Source organism: Sminthopsis crassicaudata, chromosome 2 (genome assembly GCF_048593235.1).
Source record: "Sminthopsis crassicaudata isolate SCR6 chromosome 2, ASM4859323v1, whole genome shotgun sequence".
Classification (NCBI taxonomy): Eukaryota; Metazoa; Chordata; class Mammalia; order Dasyuromorphia; family Dasyuridae; genus Sminthopsis; species Sminthopsis crassicaudata.
The window spans coordinates 75,584,674-75,600,123 of record NC_133618.1 but is presented as its reverse complement, the minus strand read 5'-3'; the positions used below and the strand labels follow the sequence as shown (position 1 = coordinate 75,600,123).

General features: G+C 35.0%; 1 protein-coding gene across 1 annotated transcript in view; it reads right to left on the bottom strand.

Moving 5' to 3' along the window:
- ADAMTS18 (ADAM metallopeptidase with thrombospondin type 1 motif 18) overlaps positions 1 to 15,450 on the bottom strand; it is a 165,699-nt gene that overhangs the window by 76,708 nt on the left and 73,541 nt on the right. Inside the window, exons 7-9 of the mRNA XM_074286587.1 lie at positions 14,178 to 14,315; positions 11,956 to 12,109; positions 1,025 to 1,120 (exon numbers count right to left, since the gene is read on the bottom strand). Coding sequence (XP_074142688.1) covers positions 1,025 to 1,120; positions 11,956 to 12,109; positions 14,178 to 14,315 — 388 coding nt within the window. The remainder of the gene's footprint in view (positions 1 to 1,024; positions 1,121 to 11,955; positions 12,110 to 14,177; positions 14,316 to 15,450) is intronic.

Below are 15,450 nucleotides of genomic sequence, written 5' to 3'. Positions count from 1 at the left end.
TCACAGATCCTCTAAATCTGAAGTAAATCTTGGCATAAATGCCAATTACTAATTACTTCAGTAATTAGGAACTAAATTAGTAACTAAAACTAAATAAATTAATAACTCAGTAACTAATACTAAAGTTTAAGATACAATTATTTTAATTCTCTTCTCCCAGGAAGAGTCTCTTAAGTAAGTCCCATCTATTAAATAATTTCTTCACTGTGGATTCATGCAGAACCCAATCCCTTCATCTCCTAGTCAAAGGTTTATTGATTTATGGTGGTGAGAGGTAGTTAATTGTTGGTGGTCAACAATAATAATCATAGTTACACACAGTTCAGTTACAAAATATTTTCTTCACAACCTGGTGAGGTAGTCATCTAGCTAGTCAGTCAAATATTTATTATATTAACCCCTTACTATTTGCCAGATAATATGCTGAATATGGGTCCTTGAGTTCAAGAAGCTTATATTCTAATAAGGGGAGACAGTATATAAGTAATTATGTATGTATAAGATACATAGAGAGTCAGTAAGAAGTAATCTCAGAGGGAAAGCACTAGCAATGGGAAGAGCAGGAAAAAACTATTATACCTGACATTTGAGTTCAGTGTGAAAGAAGCAAAGGGAATCAGGAAGCAAAGGTAAGGAAGAAGGGCATGAGAATAGCCAGTGAAAATCCAGTAGGACCTTCAAGGTTGCACAGCTAAATATTATCCCTATTTAACAGTTGAGGAAACAGAGATTAAGTGATTTGAATAAAGTTCCACAATTAGTAAATACTGCTGGTTTTAGTTGAATCTACAACTTCTCATTCTAGTTTTCTCCAGTACTTCAATAATAAATATTCTTTTTGATTCTAGGCCCAAAGTTTGATCCACTACATGCCACCAGGCCATTTATCTGTTTAAGTCAGCCCTCTGTTGAATTAAGCAATCAATAAGCATTTATTAAGCAACTATGATATACCAGACACTATGCCAGGCAATGGGAATACAAAGACAAAAATGAAACACAAGACAAAAATCATGCACTTTACCTTACTCAGACCACAAATGGTGCCTTCTGCTGCTGGCATGAATTTTGTCTCACACCTGTGGCCCGTCCGATGGCACCAAAGTGATTTGCAAATATCCTGAAAAGGAAAGCAGAGAACAGTTACATAAAAGTGACAATTAAGGTATTCAGTATGCCTTTCACACCAGCAGTTCTTAGGGAATGGCTCCAGAGTCCCTGGATGTTCCAAAAATCATTAAAGGGGTCTAAAACTATTTTCACAATAATACTAAAAATTTTTAATTTCTCAGGTAATAAACATTGAAGGGACAGCTAGGTGGAGCCATACTGTACAGAATGCCAGTCTGGGAGTCAGGGCAACTCATCTTCTAGAGTTCAAATCTGACCTCAGTCACTTACTAGCTAGCTGTATGATCCTGGGCAAGTCATTTATCCTTGTCTGCCTCAGTTCCTCATCTGAGGAGGGGAAGGAACAAAACACTCTAATATCTTTGCCAAGGATATCCCAAATGGGCCAGTAAGAGTCAAACATGACTAGAAACAATAAATAACAGATATAAGCAAAAGTATTTTGTGGGGTCCTTAATAATTTTTAAGAATGTAAAGGAGTCTTGAAAACAAAAACATTTAAGAACTACTGCCTCATTTTCCAGAGGTACTTTTGACTAAGGAAAACCATAGCACCAGCAGGTATCAGGAGCTTGGAAAAATAATGAACACTTGTCAAAAACAACTATTTATCAAGCACTCTCCGAGTGGCAAGTCTAGAGCTAAACACAGAGAAGACAAAAAACAAACAACATCAAAAAAAAAAAATAATCCCTGGCCCCTGACCTTAAGGAACTCACATTCTAACGAGAGAAACATCTCTGTACCTATAAGCTATATACAGTCTAATGGGAGGAAATCTCAAGTGCACCAGGCATGGCAGGTTTGTAGAGGGGGCTGAAATGGCAGGAGAGGGCACACCAGGAGAGACTTTCAGAAGACGGGATGTGAGATAATTCTTGAAGGAAGTCAGGGAAGCCAAAAGGCAAAGATGAAAGAGGGAGAAAGTTCAGGCATATAGTTAGCCAAGGAAAAGAGTCCGAATACCAACTATATAGAACAAATAGAACAATGTCACTGGGTTGTAGAGTATGAGGAAGAGAGAAATGTAAATACTGAAAGATTTGAAGGAACCAGTTTGTGAAAGCATTTCAAAGCCAAACAGAAAAATCTCGTTTTTCTGGACCCTGGAGGTAGTGAGAAACTGGGTGATGCTCCTTGACACAAAAAGTCACATATACAACAAGCTTTCTCTCAGTGAAGTTGCCAAATTTCAAATATCATTATCTCAGAAGAATGAAAATGATCCAAAAGGCAGAGCAAAAGGCACATGGGATGCTGCATAAACCCAACAATGATTTGAAGCATCAAATACATCACTGAAGGTACCTACAACTAGAAAAGAAGTGATCTGGTTATGTAACAACAATACAGATAACAGATGGATGAGTCAAGTATTAAATTGATTTTTAAAAAATTAGATTTATTGATTTGGTAAACATATATGAAATATCCCTCTACCATTACAGATGTATAATCTGTCTATAATTAATGCTATTGCAGAGGCATCTGGGGGTGCTGAGAATCAAAGAACCTGCCTATGACCTGAGCCTCGGTTTTTTGTCTCCAAGGCCAACTCTTTCTCTCTGCTCTGCTAGGAGGACTATATTATACTGATACTCATGAAATACTGAAAGAATACAAAACAGAAAAACATCTCTAAAGTTTGAGACAAATACTCTGTGGAGTTATCACATGAACTAGAATTTATGTATGAACTACAAAATGACAGAATAAGGAAGGGTTAGATCTACTACGGTGGAGAGAGCCTAATTATATAATACTTTAAGGTCTGAAAAATATTTAACAAATATTATCAGATTTGATTTTCAAAACTAACCCATGAGGTATATACTATTATCATTCCCAATTTACAGATGAGGAAACTAAAGCTGGCACAGGTTAATGACTTATCCAGAATCATACAATCAGTAAGTACCTAAGGTAGGAGTCAAATTCAAGTCTTCCCAACACCAAATTCAGCTCTCTATCTAATATACCACATTATTGCTGATAAAATCAATCAACTATCAAAATACCAAGAAGTAATTTTAATTCTCGATTTCAAAAAATTCAAAGCAATAAACATCAGATATCTCATCTTTAGAGAAGATATTAAGATCCAAGAACATACGTTTGAAAGGACCTTAAAATGTAGAATGTTCTGGAAAAATCCTTAGATATTTTTAAATCTATTCCAGACTCTTATTTCACAGATGAGGACATTAAGGCCAAGAAGGGGAAAATGACTTGCCTAAAGTTACATAACCAGATTGAAGCCTTTCGAAGCAGTATATCTCCTGATACATGACACTATCCTTTTTGCAACTCTACTTGGTTTTTGATGTTGTTTGTTTTTTGTTATGTTTTATTATTTAATTGAGGCTGCAATTCTGGAAGAACTTTGATGAAGCTTTTAAAGGACTCATATTATTTTAAAAAATCATTAGGGATAGAAAATATTTAGAGTTATTAAATTATAACATCTAATTTTTGCCTTTTTAGTGTAAGAAAACATTTTTTACTAAACATTTAAAAAATCATCCAGATCCTATTGCCCTCCTCCCCATGGCAAGGTGAAACTGATTGGCATTTTGCCAAAGCAGCTAAGACCAGATAGGGTGGGACCATTTGCAACAATGCTCTCTGAGTTAGTGAAGGGTCAGAGTCAGTAAAGACAAGTTGAACTAAGAGGCAAAGGTTGATTACCAGCTTATTTGTGAAAGAGAGACCCAGCCAAGAAGTCCATCTATAGGGAGCTGTGAAATTCAAGTGAGGAGGAAGAAGAAATAATCTAAGACCAAGCAAAGGTTACAAAAGCCAGACACCAGATAGATCAAGGAAACAGATTGAAGCTAATATAATAATATAAAAGCTTTCTCACAATTTTCCCCCCTCTGGGAGTGAAATTACCCACCATAAGTTTTTTAAATGGAGTGTGGATGGCTAGCCAAATCTGGACATGTATTTCCTATTAAGCCATAGCCATAAATGACTACCACTTATTTCTACTACACAGAAGGTAACTGCTGTTATTGGATGGGATGGATGATATTATTTTGCAGTATAGAACTGGGGCAACAGTAAAGGCAACAACTTAATGTGGCATATTTTGTGAGAATAATTAGTATGAATGAAGGAGGGAGATTCATAAAGACTGGGTAATAAGCTTCAGTGGCATTCATACTATTGATCTGGGTCTCTCCTCTGTGTATATGTGGATGTATCTCTATGTTGACCTTGGTCAGGTCTCACATTTCTACTTTGTCAACTCATAGCATGATTCAGGAGAGCCAAGTGATGATGAAGTTATGAGATAAAATCTAGACTAATGTTGCCATGTAATATATTCATTTTCTCCTGACTTTATAACTAGGGTATAGTAGCTTGGAGATATCAAATCACCCAAAAGTCATGACTTTTAGTGGTTGAGAACCCTGGAATATGAAAATTTCAAAATTCATAGATTAGAACTATAAGGTAATTCACTGGTCACTTTAGAGATAGAGGAAGAGGCACTCAGAAAGCTATATAACATTCCCAGAGTCACACAATTAATAAGTTTTGATGTCAAGAGTCGAGTCCAAGATTCTTCTGATTCCATGTTTCAGCATTTCTATTAAACTAACATGTTCATATTTGAAGATTTATAATATGTGATTTAAATATTCAGTTTATCTTAAAAGCACTGTCTAAAAGAATATTATATGTGAAGAACAATTGAGATTATCATTGTTATAGTTCAATTGAGAGAGAGAATAGAAGATTACCAAAATGATCAATTCACAAAAGAGCAGTAAAAGGAAAAATATCCTTCAGGAAGCTAAACATGATTCTATTATACCAAAAAAACCCAAGCAAAATCACATAAAGAGCACATATAAATTTAACTGGAAAGACAACAAACATGAAAAACAAACAGATCTGTCAACATTTCTATAACCAACTATTTTTATCCGTGATAAAAAGTAGAACCACCACATTTGAACTCTCCCATGTGCTAAATAAGAAAGTAGAAAAGGTACTAAAAGATATAAATCCACAAAAGGCAATGGATTAAGTATATACTGAAGAAATGTGTGCTGGAGGTGATGCAATTTTGGAAGCACTGAAAAGTCAATTTTCAAAATACCTGAAAGATATAAAACAAAAGGGAAAAAAAGCACAGAAAATATTACTCTCCCTTCCTCCCAAGCTATTGAATAAATTTATTGTAGATCAATAACTACTAACCAATATAAGTACTTTCTAATTTCTATAATATTTGTATGAGAAGGACCTACACATATCCTTGATGAAAATATAAGATGAAACAGATTTTTACAATCTCCTTCAGCAAAAATATCTCTTCAATCAGTGAAGCAAATGAGAGATTTAAAAAAAATATGCATTCCAAATGTGCCTTTTTATTAATTACAAAAATGCTTGACAGTACAGCCAAGGATCTCTTCCAACCAGAAACTCCCATTCATCAAGATCACATAAGAATCCTTGATCAAGGAAAACAAAGTGACAGTTTTGTTCATTGATACTCTGGTAATCCATATGAAACAAATCATAAGTACCACCCAACCAGTATGATAAGTGCTAGGGATATTAAAACAAACATAAAATAGTCTCTGCTTTAAGCCAGAATTTTATCAGGATAAACAGTACAACATAACTAATCATATAAAGAACATATACAATAAGTTCATTTGGGGAGAAAGGACACCAAGAATCATGAAAAATCAAAAAAAGTTTTCATGTAGGAGGTCATACTTCAGGCTTGAAGAAGGTAAAGGAATTGAGGAAGTAGGGGTGTGAAAGAGGTACATTTAATGGCCAGTATAAAGGCCTAGAAATGAGATGCAGAGTCATATGTGAAGAAGTTTTTTCCACTTTCAGGAATTAAACTAATTATAATGAGATGGTACAGGTATATTAGGGCCATGTTTTAAAGGGCTTTAAAAGCCAAACAGAGAAAATTCTATGTCTATTTTGTCCTAGAAACAATAGTTGTTGTTGTTTCCCAGAAACTTAGCCCTTAAAGAAAATCAATGGCAGCTGTGTGGAAAATGGATTGGGAGGAATTTAATCAGTAGGCAATCACAATATTCTGAGTGAGAGGTGAGAGAGCTGAACAAGAATGGTGACTGCTTGAATAGATGTGAGATGGCTAGAGGTAGAAACAAGACTTATCAACTGACTGGATATGTGTGTGAGGGAGAGTGAGGAAGTGAGGTTGCCTGAGAAAGGAGAATAATGACTTGGGCTCAGAACTGAACAAGAGAAAAGAAGGGGCTGGGTTGTATGTGGAGAACAGAATAGCATTTCAGTTATCCCAAGTAGCTACCTAAAACAAAAAATCCAGCTTTTTATTACCAGAGATTTTCTAGTGATGTGGTATGACTATGAGTTATGGAATACCATGTCATGCTAAGAATTGACCCAGAGGGCAATCAGCAGATGCATGGTAATGATAAGTATTTTGGAACATATCATGATGACTTGCATGAAAGAAGTGTCATAAAGGATATCATTCAGGAAATGTATTTGAAAAGAATACTGTTTATGTGGCAATATTGAGCAATCATAATGATAACAGTCCAAGTGCAATATTGCATTCACAGAATGTAAAAAGACCTAAAGGAATTCCTCCAGTGCACCATGGAGATTTTTATACAGGAAAACATGGACAACTTCTATTTTGGCTGAAGTGATAAAAAGGTGAATTGTATTTACACTATTGGAAATAGTACTCACACTTGTATAGTGGAAAGGAAAAGAAAAGGGCAACCATGTTGCAAAATTATAACAAAAAGCATGGCTCTAAAATGATATGCACAAACACTCCCAACACACTCCTTTGCAGAGATAAATACCACAAATGTGATACACTGCATATATTTTCAGATTTTTTCACTACATTGATTTTTTCTGTTTTTTGTTCTTTTTTCTCCTCCTTTTTTTCTTTAAAAAAATAGTACCTGTTATAAGAGTTGGCTTGTTAAGAGGGAAGAGGGGAATGGATACTGGAAGAAATTTTGGTTATGTAAAAACAAAAGAAATCAACAAAAGTTTATTTTCTAAAATAATAATAATGGGATCATAGAGCTAAAATTAGAAGGGACCTTTAAGGATCATCTAGTCTAACTTCTTCACTTTATAAATAAGGAAGCTGATGTGTAGAGACATTAAATGGTTGCCCAGTATCACATAAGTAGCAAATGTTAGGAGCTAAGATTCAAAGCCCTTTGATTCCAAATTTTGTGTTTTTTTCACTTTACCAAAATGAAAACTCATAAAAAGTAATAAGAAAGATGTGCTATCTGTGAAGTTAATGGAAGATAGGACATAAAAAGAGTCAGGTGTGTAACAATGCCAAAAGCTTTGAAAAAAGAATGAAGTTTGAAAAAAGATTTTTGAAGACATTGATGACTTAAAGAGAAAATGTTTTCAATAGAACACTAGGTGGTAAAAATTCAGCTGCAATAGATTGAAGAGTGAGCAGCTGGTGGTGAAGAAATGGAAGCTGTGGGTATGAATGATTTTTCAAGATATTTAGTAGTGAAGAGAAAGACAGATATTGGACAATAGCTGGATAGAGCAAAAAAGTTAAGGGGAGACTTTGGATAAACAAAGAAAGAGAATTGAGCATATCTGTAGGAATATGGCAAGGATTCAAGATGCACAAGAGAAACCTCACATTCCAGTTGGTACAATTCATCAAACTGAAAGAAATAAGCAACTGGTAAAATTTTGAGTTGGCAACTTTGTTGTTGTAAAGAGTGCTAGATTTAGAGTCTGAAGACTTGGGTTTGAATCCCACTGCAGAGGCAGTGGGGCAGGGACACTGCTGGCTATGGACACTTGAAGAAGTGGAGAGCTTTTGATTCAGAGTTCCAAGTCAAAGGAGATAGTTAAGGTTAAACTAAACCCCCACTCAACCCAGGATTAGAGGTGTTTATATTAATGGTTCTCATTTTTAAAAATGAAGAAAGAGCCCAATCATAGAAACTTACTATGGGAACAGGGAAGATGGGGTTCATCTTCAGAGGTAAGTAAAAAAAAAAAAAAAACTCTTTACCTCAAAGAGTAATGTTAAATGGCTGATTGCTCAGAAAGAATTTATAGAACTTAAAAAAAGACTTCAAAAAATCAAATGAGATTGAGGAAAAACTAAAAAGTAAGAAGAACCATTCAAGACAAACAAGAAGATTATTGGGGGGGGGGGAAGAAGTTAACCAACTAGAAAAGGAGATACAGTCTTAAAGAAGGAAATAATTCTTTGAAAATTATAATTGAGCAAGGAGAAGCCAGGAAAGAGATAAGATTCCAAGAAATAACAAAACACAATATAAAGAATGAAAAAAAGATGACAGAATGTGAAACATCTAAGAAAAACAATAGATCTGGATACCAAGAAGAAAAAACATAAGAATAATTGAACTACCTGAAAGCTGTGACCCCCCAAAAACAACAACAACAACAACAACAACAAAAAACCTTTACACATAATCAAGAAATAATTTTAAAAATTTGACCTACACATTAGGGGAAAGAAAAAAATTGAAAAAAAGCCACCTATCATCACCTCAAAGAGTCCTACAGGGAAAACACATAGGAATATTATTAATAAATGTCTAAACCCTCAGATCAAAGACAAAATTGTACAAGAAATAAACCAAAAATTAAAATATGCTGGAACCACAATTAGAATTGGATAAGATTTATCATCAGCTACAATAAAAGACTTCAGGTCCTGGAATTTACACACACACACACACACACACACACACACACACACACACACACACACACACACATATGCACATATAATTTAAAGAATCAGTTCTGCAGGCAAAAATATCATATCCAGCAAAACTAGTCATAATATTGAACAACAAAAAAAATGGACATTAAATGAACCTGCAGATTTTCAGAACTTTGTCTCAACCAAACCTGAACTCCGTAGAAAATTTAATATATGAGCCAACATCAAAGATTAATTTCAAGGGACTCAACAATGACAAATTGTTTATGTTTTTTACATGGAAATGTAAACCATATGTTTAAGATTGACATCAGTAATTGAGTAGTTCAAAAGAAATATTGGGACAGAATTGTGTATGATCTGCCTCTAAAAAGCAAAAGTATCTAGGAAAACATAAAAATAGTAATTACGTTATAAGAATGAGTTGCAGAGGAAGAACCAACACAGGCTTTGGAAGGGGAGGAGGGCTTGTAGTTCTTTGAACCTACTCATAGCAGGAATAGGTTAAATAAGAGACAATACACACACACACACACACACACACACACACACACACAAAGTGTATAGCACTCTTCAAAATCAATAAAGAAGAGGCAGAGGGAGGTAGAGAGGGAATAGAATAAGGTGGGATAAGGGGTGTGCAGATTTGTGGCAATGGGATAAGATGTATAGATTAATGGGAATGTGTAAAGGGAGGGGGGAAGGCAGGGAGAGAAGATAAGGGAGGGATTCATGAGTCAGGGAATGTTAAGTAACAGCAAAGCAAGCTAAGGAATAGAATTAAAGTAGAAGAGTTAGCAGGGATAGGAAATAAGAGATATACACAAGCACTACAACTAGGATTAGGGGTAAAATTTATTAGGAAAAAAAAGTAGGGCTAGTAATCATTGATCTCAGACAAAATCAAATTGAAATATTCAATTCATGAGAGATCTACTTTGTATGTCAGCCATATTAATTAGTTTTAAATGCATGTCTACATTTGTGTAAATGCATATATATATATATATATATATGTATGTGTGTATGCATGTAGGTGTGTTTATATAGATATGTGTATATGACTATATGTGTGTGTGTGAATATGCCCATGCCCAGTAGCCTGCTGCAGGAAAGAGAGAATGAAAGGGGAAAAAGAATAAGTAAAAAGTGCATAACAGAGAACAAAACAATAACCTACAAGGAAGCAAAAAAAGACTATAATCTTTTCTATTATCATATGAGCTTTTTTGAAATGAATTTTTACATTACATATTTTGAATCCTTCCTGGTATTCTGCTGGACACATGACAATGTTTTGTTTTGTTTTATTTTGTTTTCCTTTTCAGCCTTTTTCTATTTTTTTCTTATTTTATATTTTGTTTTAAATAAATATTTTTTAAAGAGAAAGTTTTTGAGAGAATTTATCATCCCAGATAACCTCACAATAGCCCTATGAATTAAACGAGGCATGTGTTATTAATAGCATTTTACTGAGAAAGAAGCAGAAATAGATATATCAGACTTATGACAAGACACTTGTGCACCTCAAAGTTTGTAAATCCATAGTCACCCTCTGAACCATATGCTGTGCTTCTATGAGAAGCCCACGCTGTTGAAGCACAAAACCCAATAGTTCTTAGGGTTCATGAAGTGCTTTACTCATTCTACTGCTTATAATTGTCAGTACAAACCTCATTATCCCAATTTTAGAAAAGGAACTTGAAATTTAGACAGGGGTGTCCATCAATTGAAGAATGGTTGGGTAAATTGTGGTATATGAAGGTTATGGAATATTATTGCTCTGTAAAATGACCAGCAGGAGGAATACAGAGAGGCTTGGAGAGACTTAAATCAACTGTTGCTGAGTGAAATGAGCAGAACCAGAAGATCACTGTACACTTCAACAATAATACTGTATGAGGATGTATTCTGATGGAAGTGGAAATCTTCAACATAAAGAAGATCCAACTGACTTCCAGTTGATCAATGATGGACAGAAATAACTACACCCAGAGAAGGAACACTGGGAAGTGAATGTAAATTGTTAGCACTACTGTCTATCTACCCAGGTTACTTATACCTTCGGAAGCTAATAATTAATGTGCAACAAGAAAATGGTATTTACACACAGATATTGTATCTAGGTTATATTGTAACACATGTAAAATGTATGGGATTGCCTGTCATCGAGGGGAGGGAGTGGAGGGAGGGGGGGATAATTTGGAAAAATGAATTAAAAAAAAAAAAAAGAAATTTAGACAGGGGAACTGACTTGCCTAAAATCCATTTATTGTCAAATGTCAGATCCATTAACTTTTTACCAGAAATGAAAAGTGAGGTTAAGAATCATAAATTGTCTGAGATAATGGAACATACTTATCCGGTGGTTTCCTGCTACTAGGGAAGCTGAGGCTATTGGGTCTCTGGAACTCAATAGTTCTGAGTGGGCTAATTCAATCAGTGTATACATAAGTCTGGTGTCTATAAGGTCCACCTTCAGGAGATGGAAGTTTGAGAATAGGATATAAAACTAGCACAAAGAAAATCATTGGTAAATGTTCCCTGAACTTTTAGCCTAGGTGAGATAGAGACCAAATTGAGAGAGACGGAGACATGAAGAGAGACAGAGACATGAAGAGAGACAGAGACATGAAGAGAGAGAGAGAGAGAGAGAGAGAGAGAGAGAGAGAGAGAGAGAGAGAGAGAGAGAGAGAGAGAGAGAGAGAGAGAGAGAGAGAAATAGAGACAGAGATAAAGATAGAAACAGAGGGCAGAGACAGAGACAGAGAGATGAAGTAAATTCCAATAGCACACAGTTAGTAACTGGCAGGTTTGGGATACAAGTTCATGTTCTCTGGATCCAAATTTAACAATCTTTCCTGCTCCATATTTTGCCAAACCTTCTATCAGAGGAAAGATCATGATGGTCCATTAGACCCACTTATTCTGGACAGTGACCCAGCAATACGTTATTATACCAGATACAAGGTGTTGACTTGACTTCAGAATGCCAATTTTTGTCAATCTGTGATAGAAACATCACAAAGTAGCCTCTTAAGAATCTTAATATAATCTTGAAAGGGCACTCTCACTCCTCTTTTGCCTACCTTCACAAAACTGAGGCTGCAAAGTTTGGCTTTTGCTCCAAATTGCCATTTGCACTGAACATCTGCATCATAGATCTGCCCTGGGAGTGTGTCTGGGTATTTATACTGTCCTGTTTGCTTTGGTTCATCAATTAGGCAAGAAGCCTGGGCTGTGCTGGAGGAAAAACAGATGTACATTAGTTATTGCATCTAATTTGGAATTAAAAAAAAAACCTCACACATACTCTTCTCATATATTTGAACAATGGTTAATTCAACATTTCAGAGCATGGAATTCATTCATTTATTGAATATACTTTTCAAAGATAGATATTGCATATCATCTGCTTTGCTCCATATCCTGAGTATTCCTTATCCCACGTCCTATAAATTCTTCATTGGGAATTCACCTCATGTGCTTAGAGACTTCCCTTAGATCCCTTGACATTCTGTGGAAACCCAAAGGAAAATATTATTTCATTTGGGTTCTTGCTATATGACTGCACTACCTTTTTTCTCAGTGGTCCCTCTCTCTGTAACAGAAGAGGATGGAAAAACTGAAGCCACAGTGGTGGAAGGGCAACAAAAAATGGATGAGTACTTCTCAATCTATACTTTATAGAACTCTGGTGTTTTTGCTAAAGTGAATGGAGAATATTAAAGGGAACATTTCAGTGCTAGCAGTATTCTTTGCACTAGAAAATTAAATATGAAATTATCCAGGCATGGAGTCCAATTCATAGGGTTTAGGATTGGAAAGGAATGTCTAGTAGAGAGATGTCAAATTTCGAGTGGAAGTCTGGCAGATCTCCCAAATGAAGTCCAAACTAGATTAAAATGTAAGATTCATTTCTATTTGAATTTATTAAGAATAGTGGTGTGGTGCAACACCTTAATGTTACAACTGAGAATGAGATTTGCTCATGATCCCATCAGTAATCAATAGCAGAACATACTATTGATTACTGATTAGTAATCAATAGCAGAATACAGTGAACATCATTGTAGAATGAGCTAAGTCTCACTCAGGTTCTCTATAACTGTGTTTATGTTTTCCAAAGAGCTTTTGCACCAATTCCTTGTAAAAAATACAATATAACTGTTGAAATGGAATGTCTATAGGTTACTGAAGTTGAAAGGTCCTTTTTTTTCTTATACATAAGATTTTGGCAAAAATGAGCTTGTTAAGAAACTTCAATAATTGATCTAAATTCCAATATGTCTCATATTGGATTAGGCTCTTACTTGTTTTTAATTATAATTTTCTGTTTGAATTCAGCTCAATGATTTGAGGTCTTATCCTTGCTGATGAGGCAGCATGTTATGATGCTTAGAGAGCTGGGTTTGGCATTAAGAAAACTAAAGTTCCAAATTGACCTCGGATGTATGTGTGACTCAGAGTGTCATTCAGTGTCTATATGCCTCAGACAATTCCTCAAGGATTATCTACTAAATCATAATTGGGTTGTCTACATTGGTGGAAGGAATTTCCATACCAGGAAATCTGAGAAAATCACAGATGCTGACCTCTTTATATATTATTTCTATTCACTTTTGTTTTCAGAGAACCCTCTAATGCAAAACTAGGCAGGGTTAAAAATCAATTTTCATTCAATTTTCATTCTTTTCACGGTATTTCCACCTACTTGTGTATGCAAAGAATCCTCCAAGGCAAAATGTAGGCAGGTTTGGATGCTTATCTTAATTGAAATGATGACCAAGACAGATGTTCCATTTAGCTAAATGACCAATTCAGTTCTTGGTTTCCACTTTTTCCTACACTGTTTGACAGAATTGACTCAATTAATGCTTTGCTTTGCTGTTAGGGGCAGAGGGTTGTGGTGAGAAGAAAATCAGGTGATAACGACCAAAAATGAAGTAGTTCCCTGCAGCAGACCAAAAGAATGTATCTATCCAAGAGCCACCAAGCTATATAGGGATGAGTGCTAATCTCTAGTCAGATCTAGGTTCATATATTGGCTTTGTCCCTGACTTATTGTGTAGTAATGAGCAAATCACTTAACCTCCTGAGCTTCTGTTCCATTAGCTATATAATGGAGATAATATTTGGTGAGCCACTGAACCTAAAACTGAGAATTGGAGTCTACTCACCTATATCATAAGGCTGAGGAAGTCAGTCATTGACAAATGGGAACATGAATACAAGCCTCCACTTTAGTTGTCACTGCTTGCAACACTACTCAAAGAAAAATTCTATTAGACAGTCTCCTTGGTTTCCATACCTGAGGAACTTGGTGAGATATTGCCTACTGCAAGAGGACCAAGAGAACACCCCGTTGTTCCCAGTTAGAGTGGGGGACATGATGTTGCCTTCAGCCTTTCTGCATGGATTCCCTTCTCCATCATGAATCATGCCAAAGCTGAAAAACAATGAAATTATTGTTCAATCTCCCTATTTATCAGCTACAAATAATAATAGGTATCCATATAGAATAGCAATAGAAAAAGAATCCAAATGGAAAAAAAAAGAATAAGGCAAGAATAAGGTCTCTGAATCTGTGAAGCCTTTTTACATTATATTGGAACAAAAAAAGAAATATTTTCCTTCCATATTCAAGTTAATTTAATAAATTCATTTTAGATGCCTAATGCATAAAGACTACTCTAGTTGAGGAGTGGGGCACAAAGATGAAACTTAATAAATTTAATAGAAAGGTGTTAGATAGGGATAAGTAGATACTAACTGTTCTCTGAACCTGTTTCCCCATCTGCTAAATAAGGGGTTTAGATTAGATCAAGGGCTCTTAATCTGGGGTCTACAAACCAATGAATTGTGAAGAGACTTCAGGGAGTCCATCAACTTAGATGGGAAAAAGGATATCTTTATTTCAATATAATTGATTTCCTTGAAATCCAATGCCTTTTATATATTATAAAACATTATTTTGAGAAAAGGTCTATAGGCTTCACTAGATTGCCAAATAGGTCTGTGACACAAAAACAGGTGAGAATTCCTTGGACTAGAGTTCTTTTGTCAAAGATCCCTTTCATTTCTAACATGTCATGTTCTATAGTTTCAAGACCTTTGATCTAATATTCTAAGCCTCAGTCTAAGGCCATTTACAACCAATCAATCAACAATTTTTTAAGCAGGCATTTATATTTTATTATTTTTTTTAGTATTTTTTATTAAAAGCTTTTTATTTTTCAAAACATATGCATGGACAATTCTTGAATATTAGCCCTTACAAAACCTTTTATCCCAATTTCCCCCACTTCCTTCACATCCTCACCTAGATGGCAAATAGTCCAATACATGTTAAACTTGGTAGAAATATATTAAATTCAATATGTGCATACATATTTATATGATTATCATGCCACACAAAACATCCAATCAAACTATTAAAAAAAGAAGCAAAATAAAATGCAAGCAAACAACAACAAGAAGAATGAAAATGCTATTCAACCAATTATTTTAAAGCATATAAATACAATGAATGGAACAATCCACCCAGCATTCATTATATTCTAAGGGCTCTGATAAATCTGACA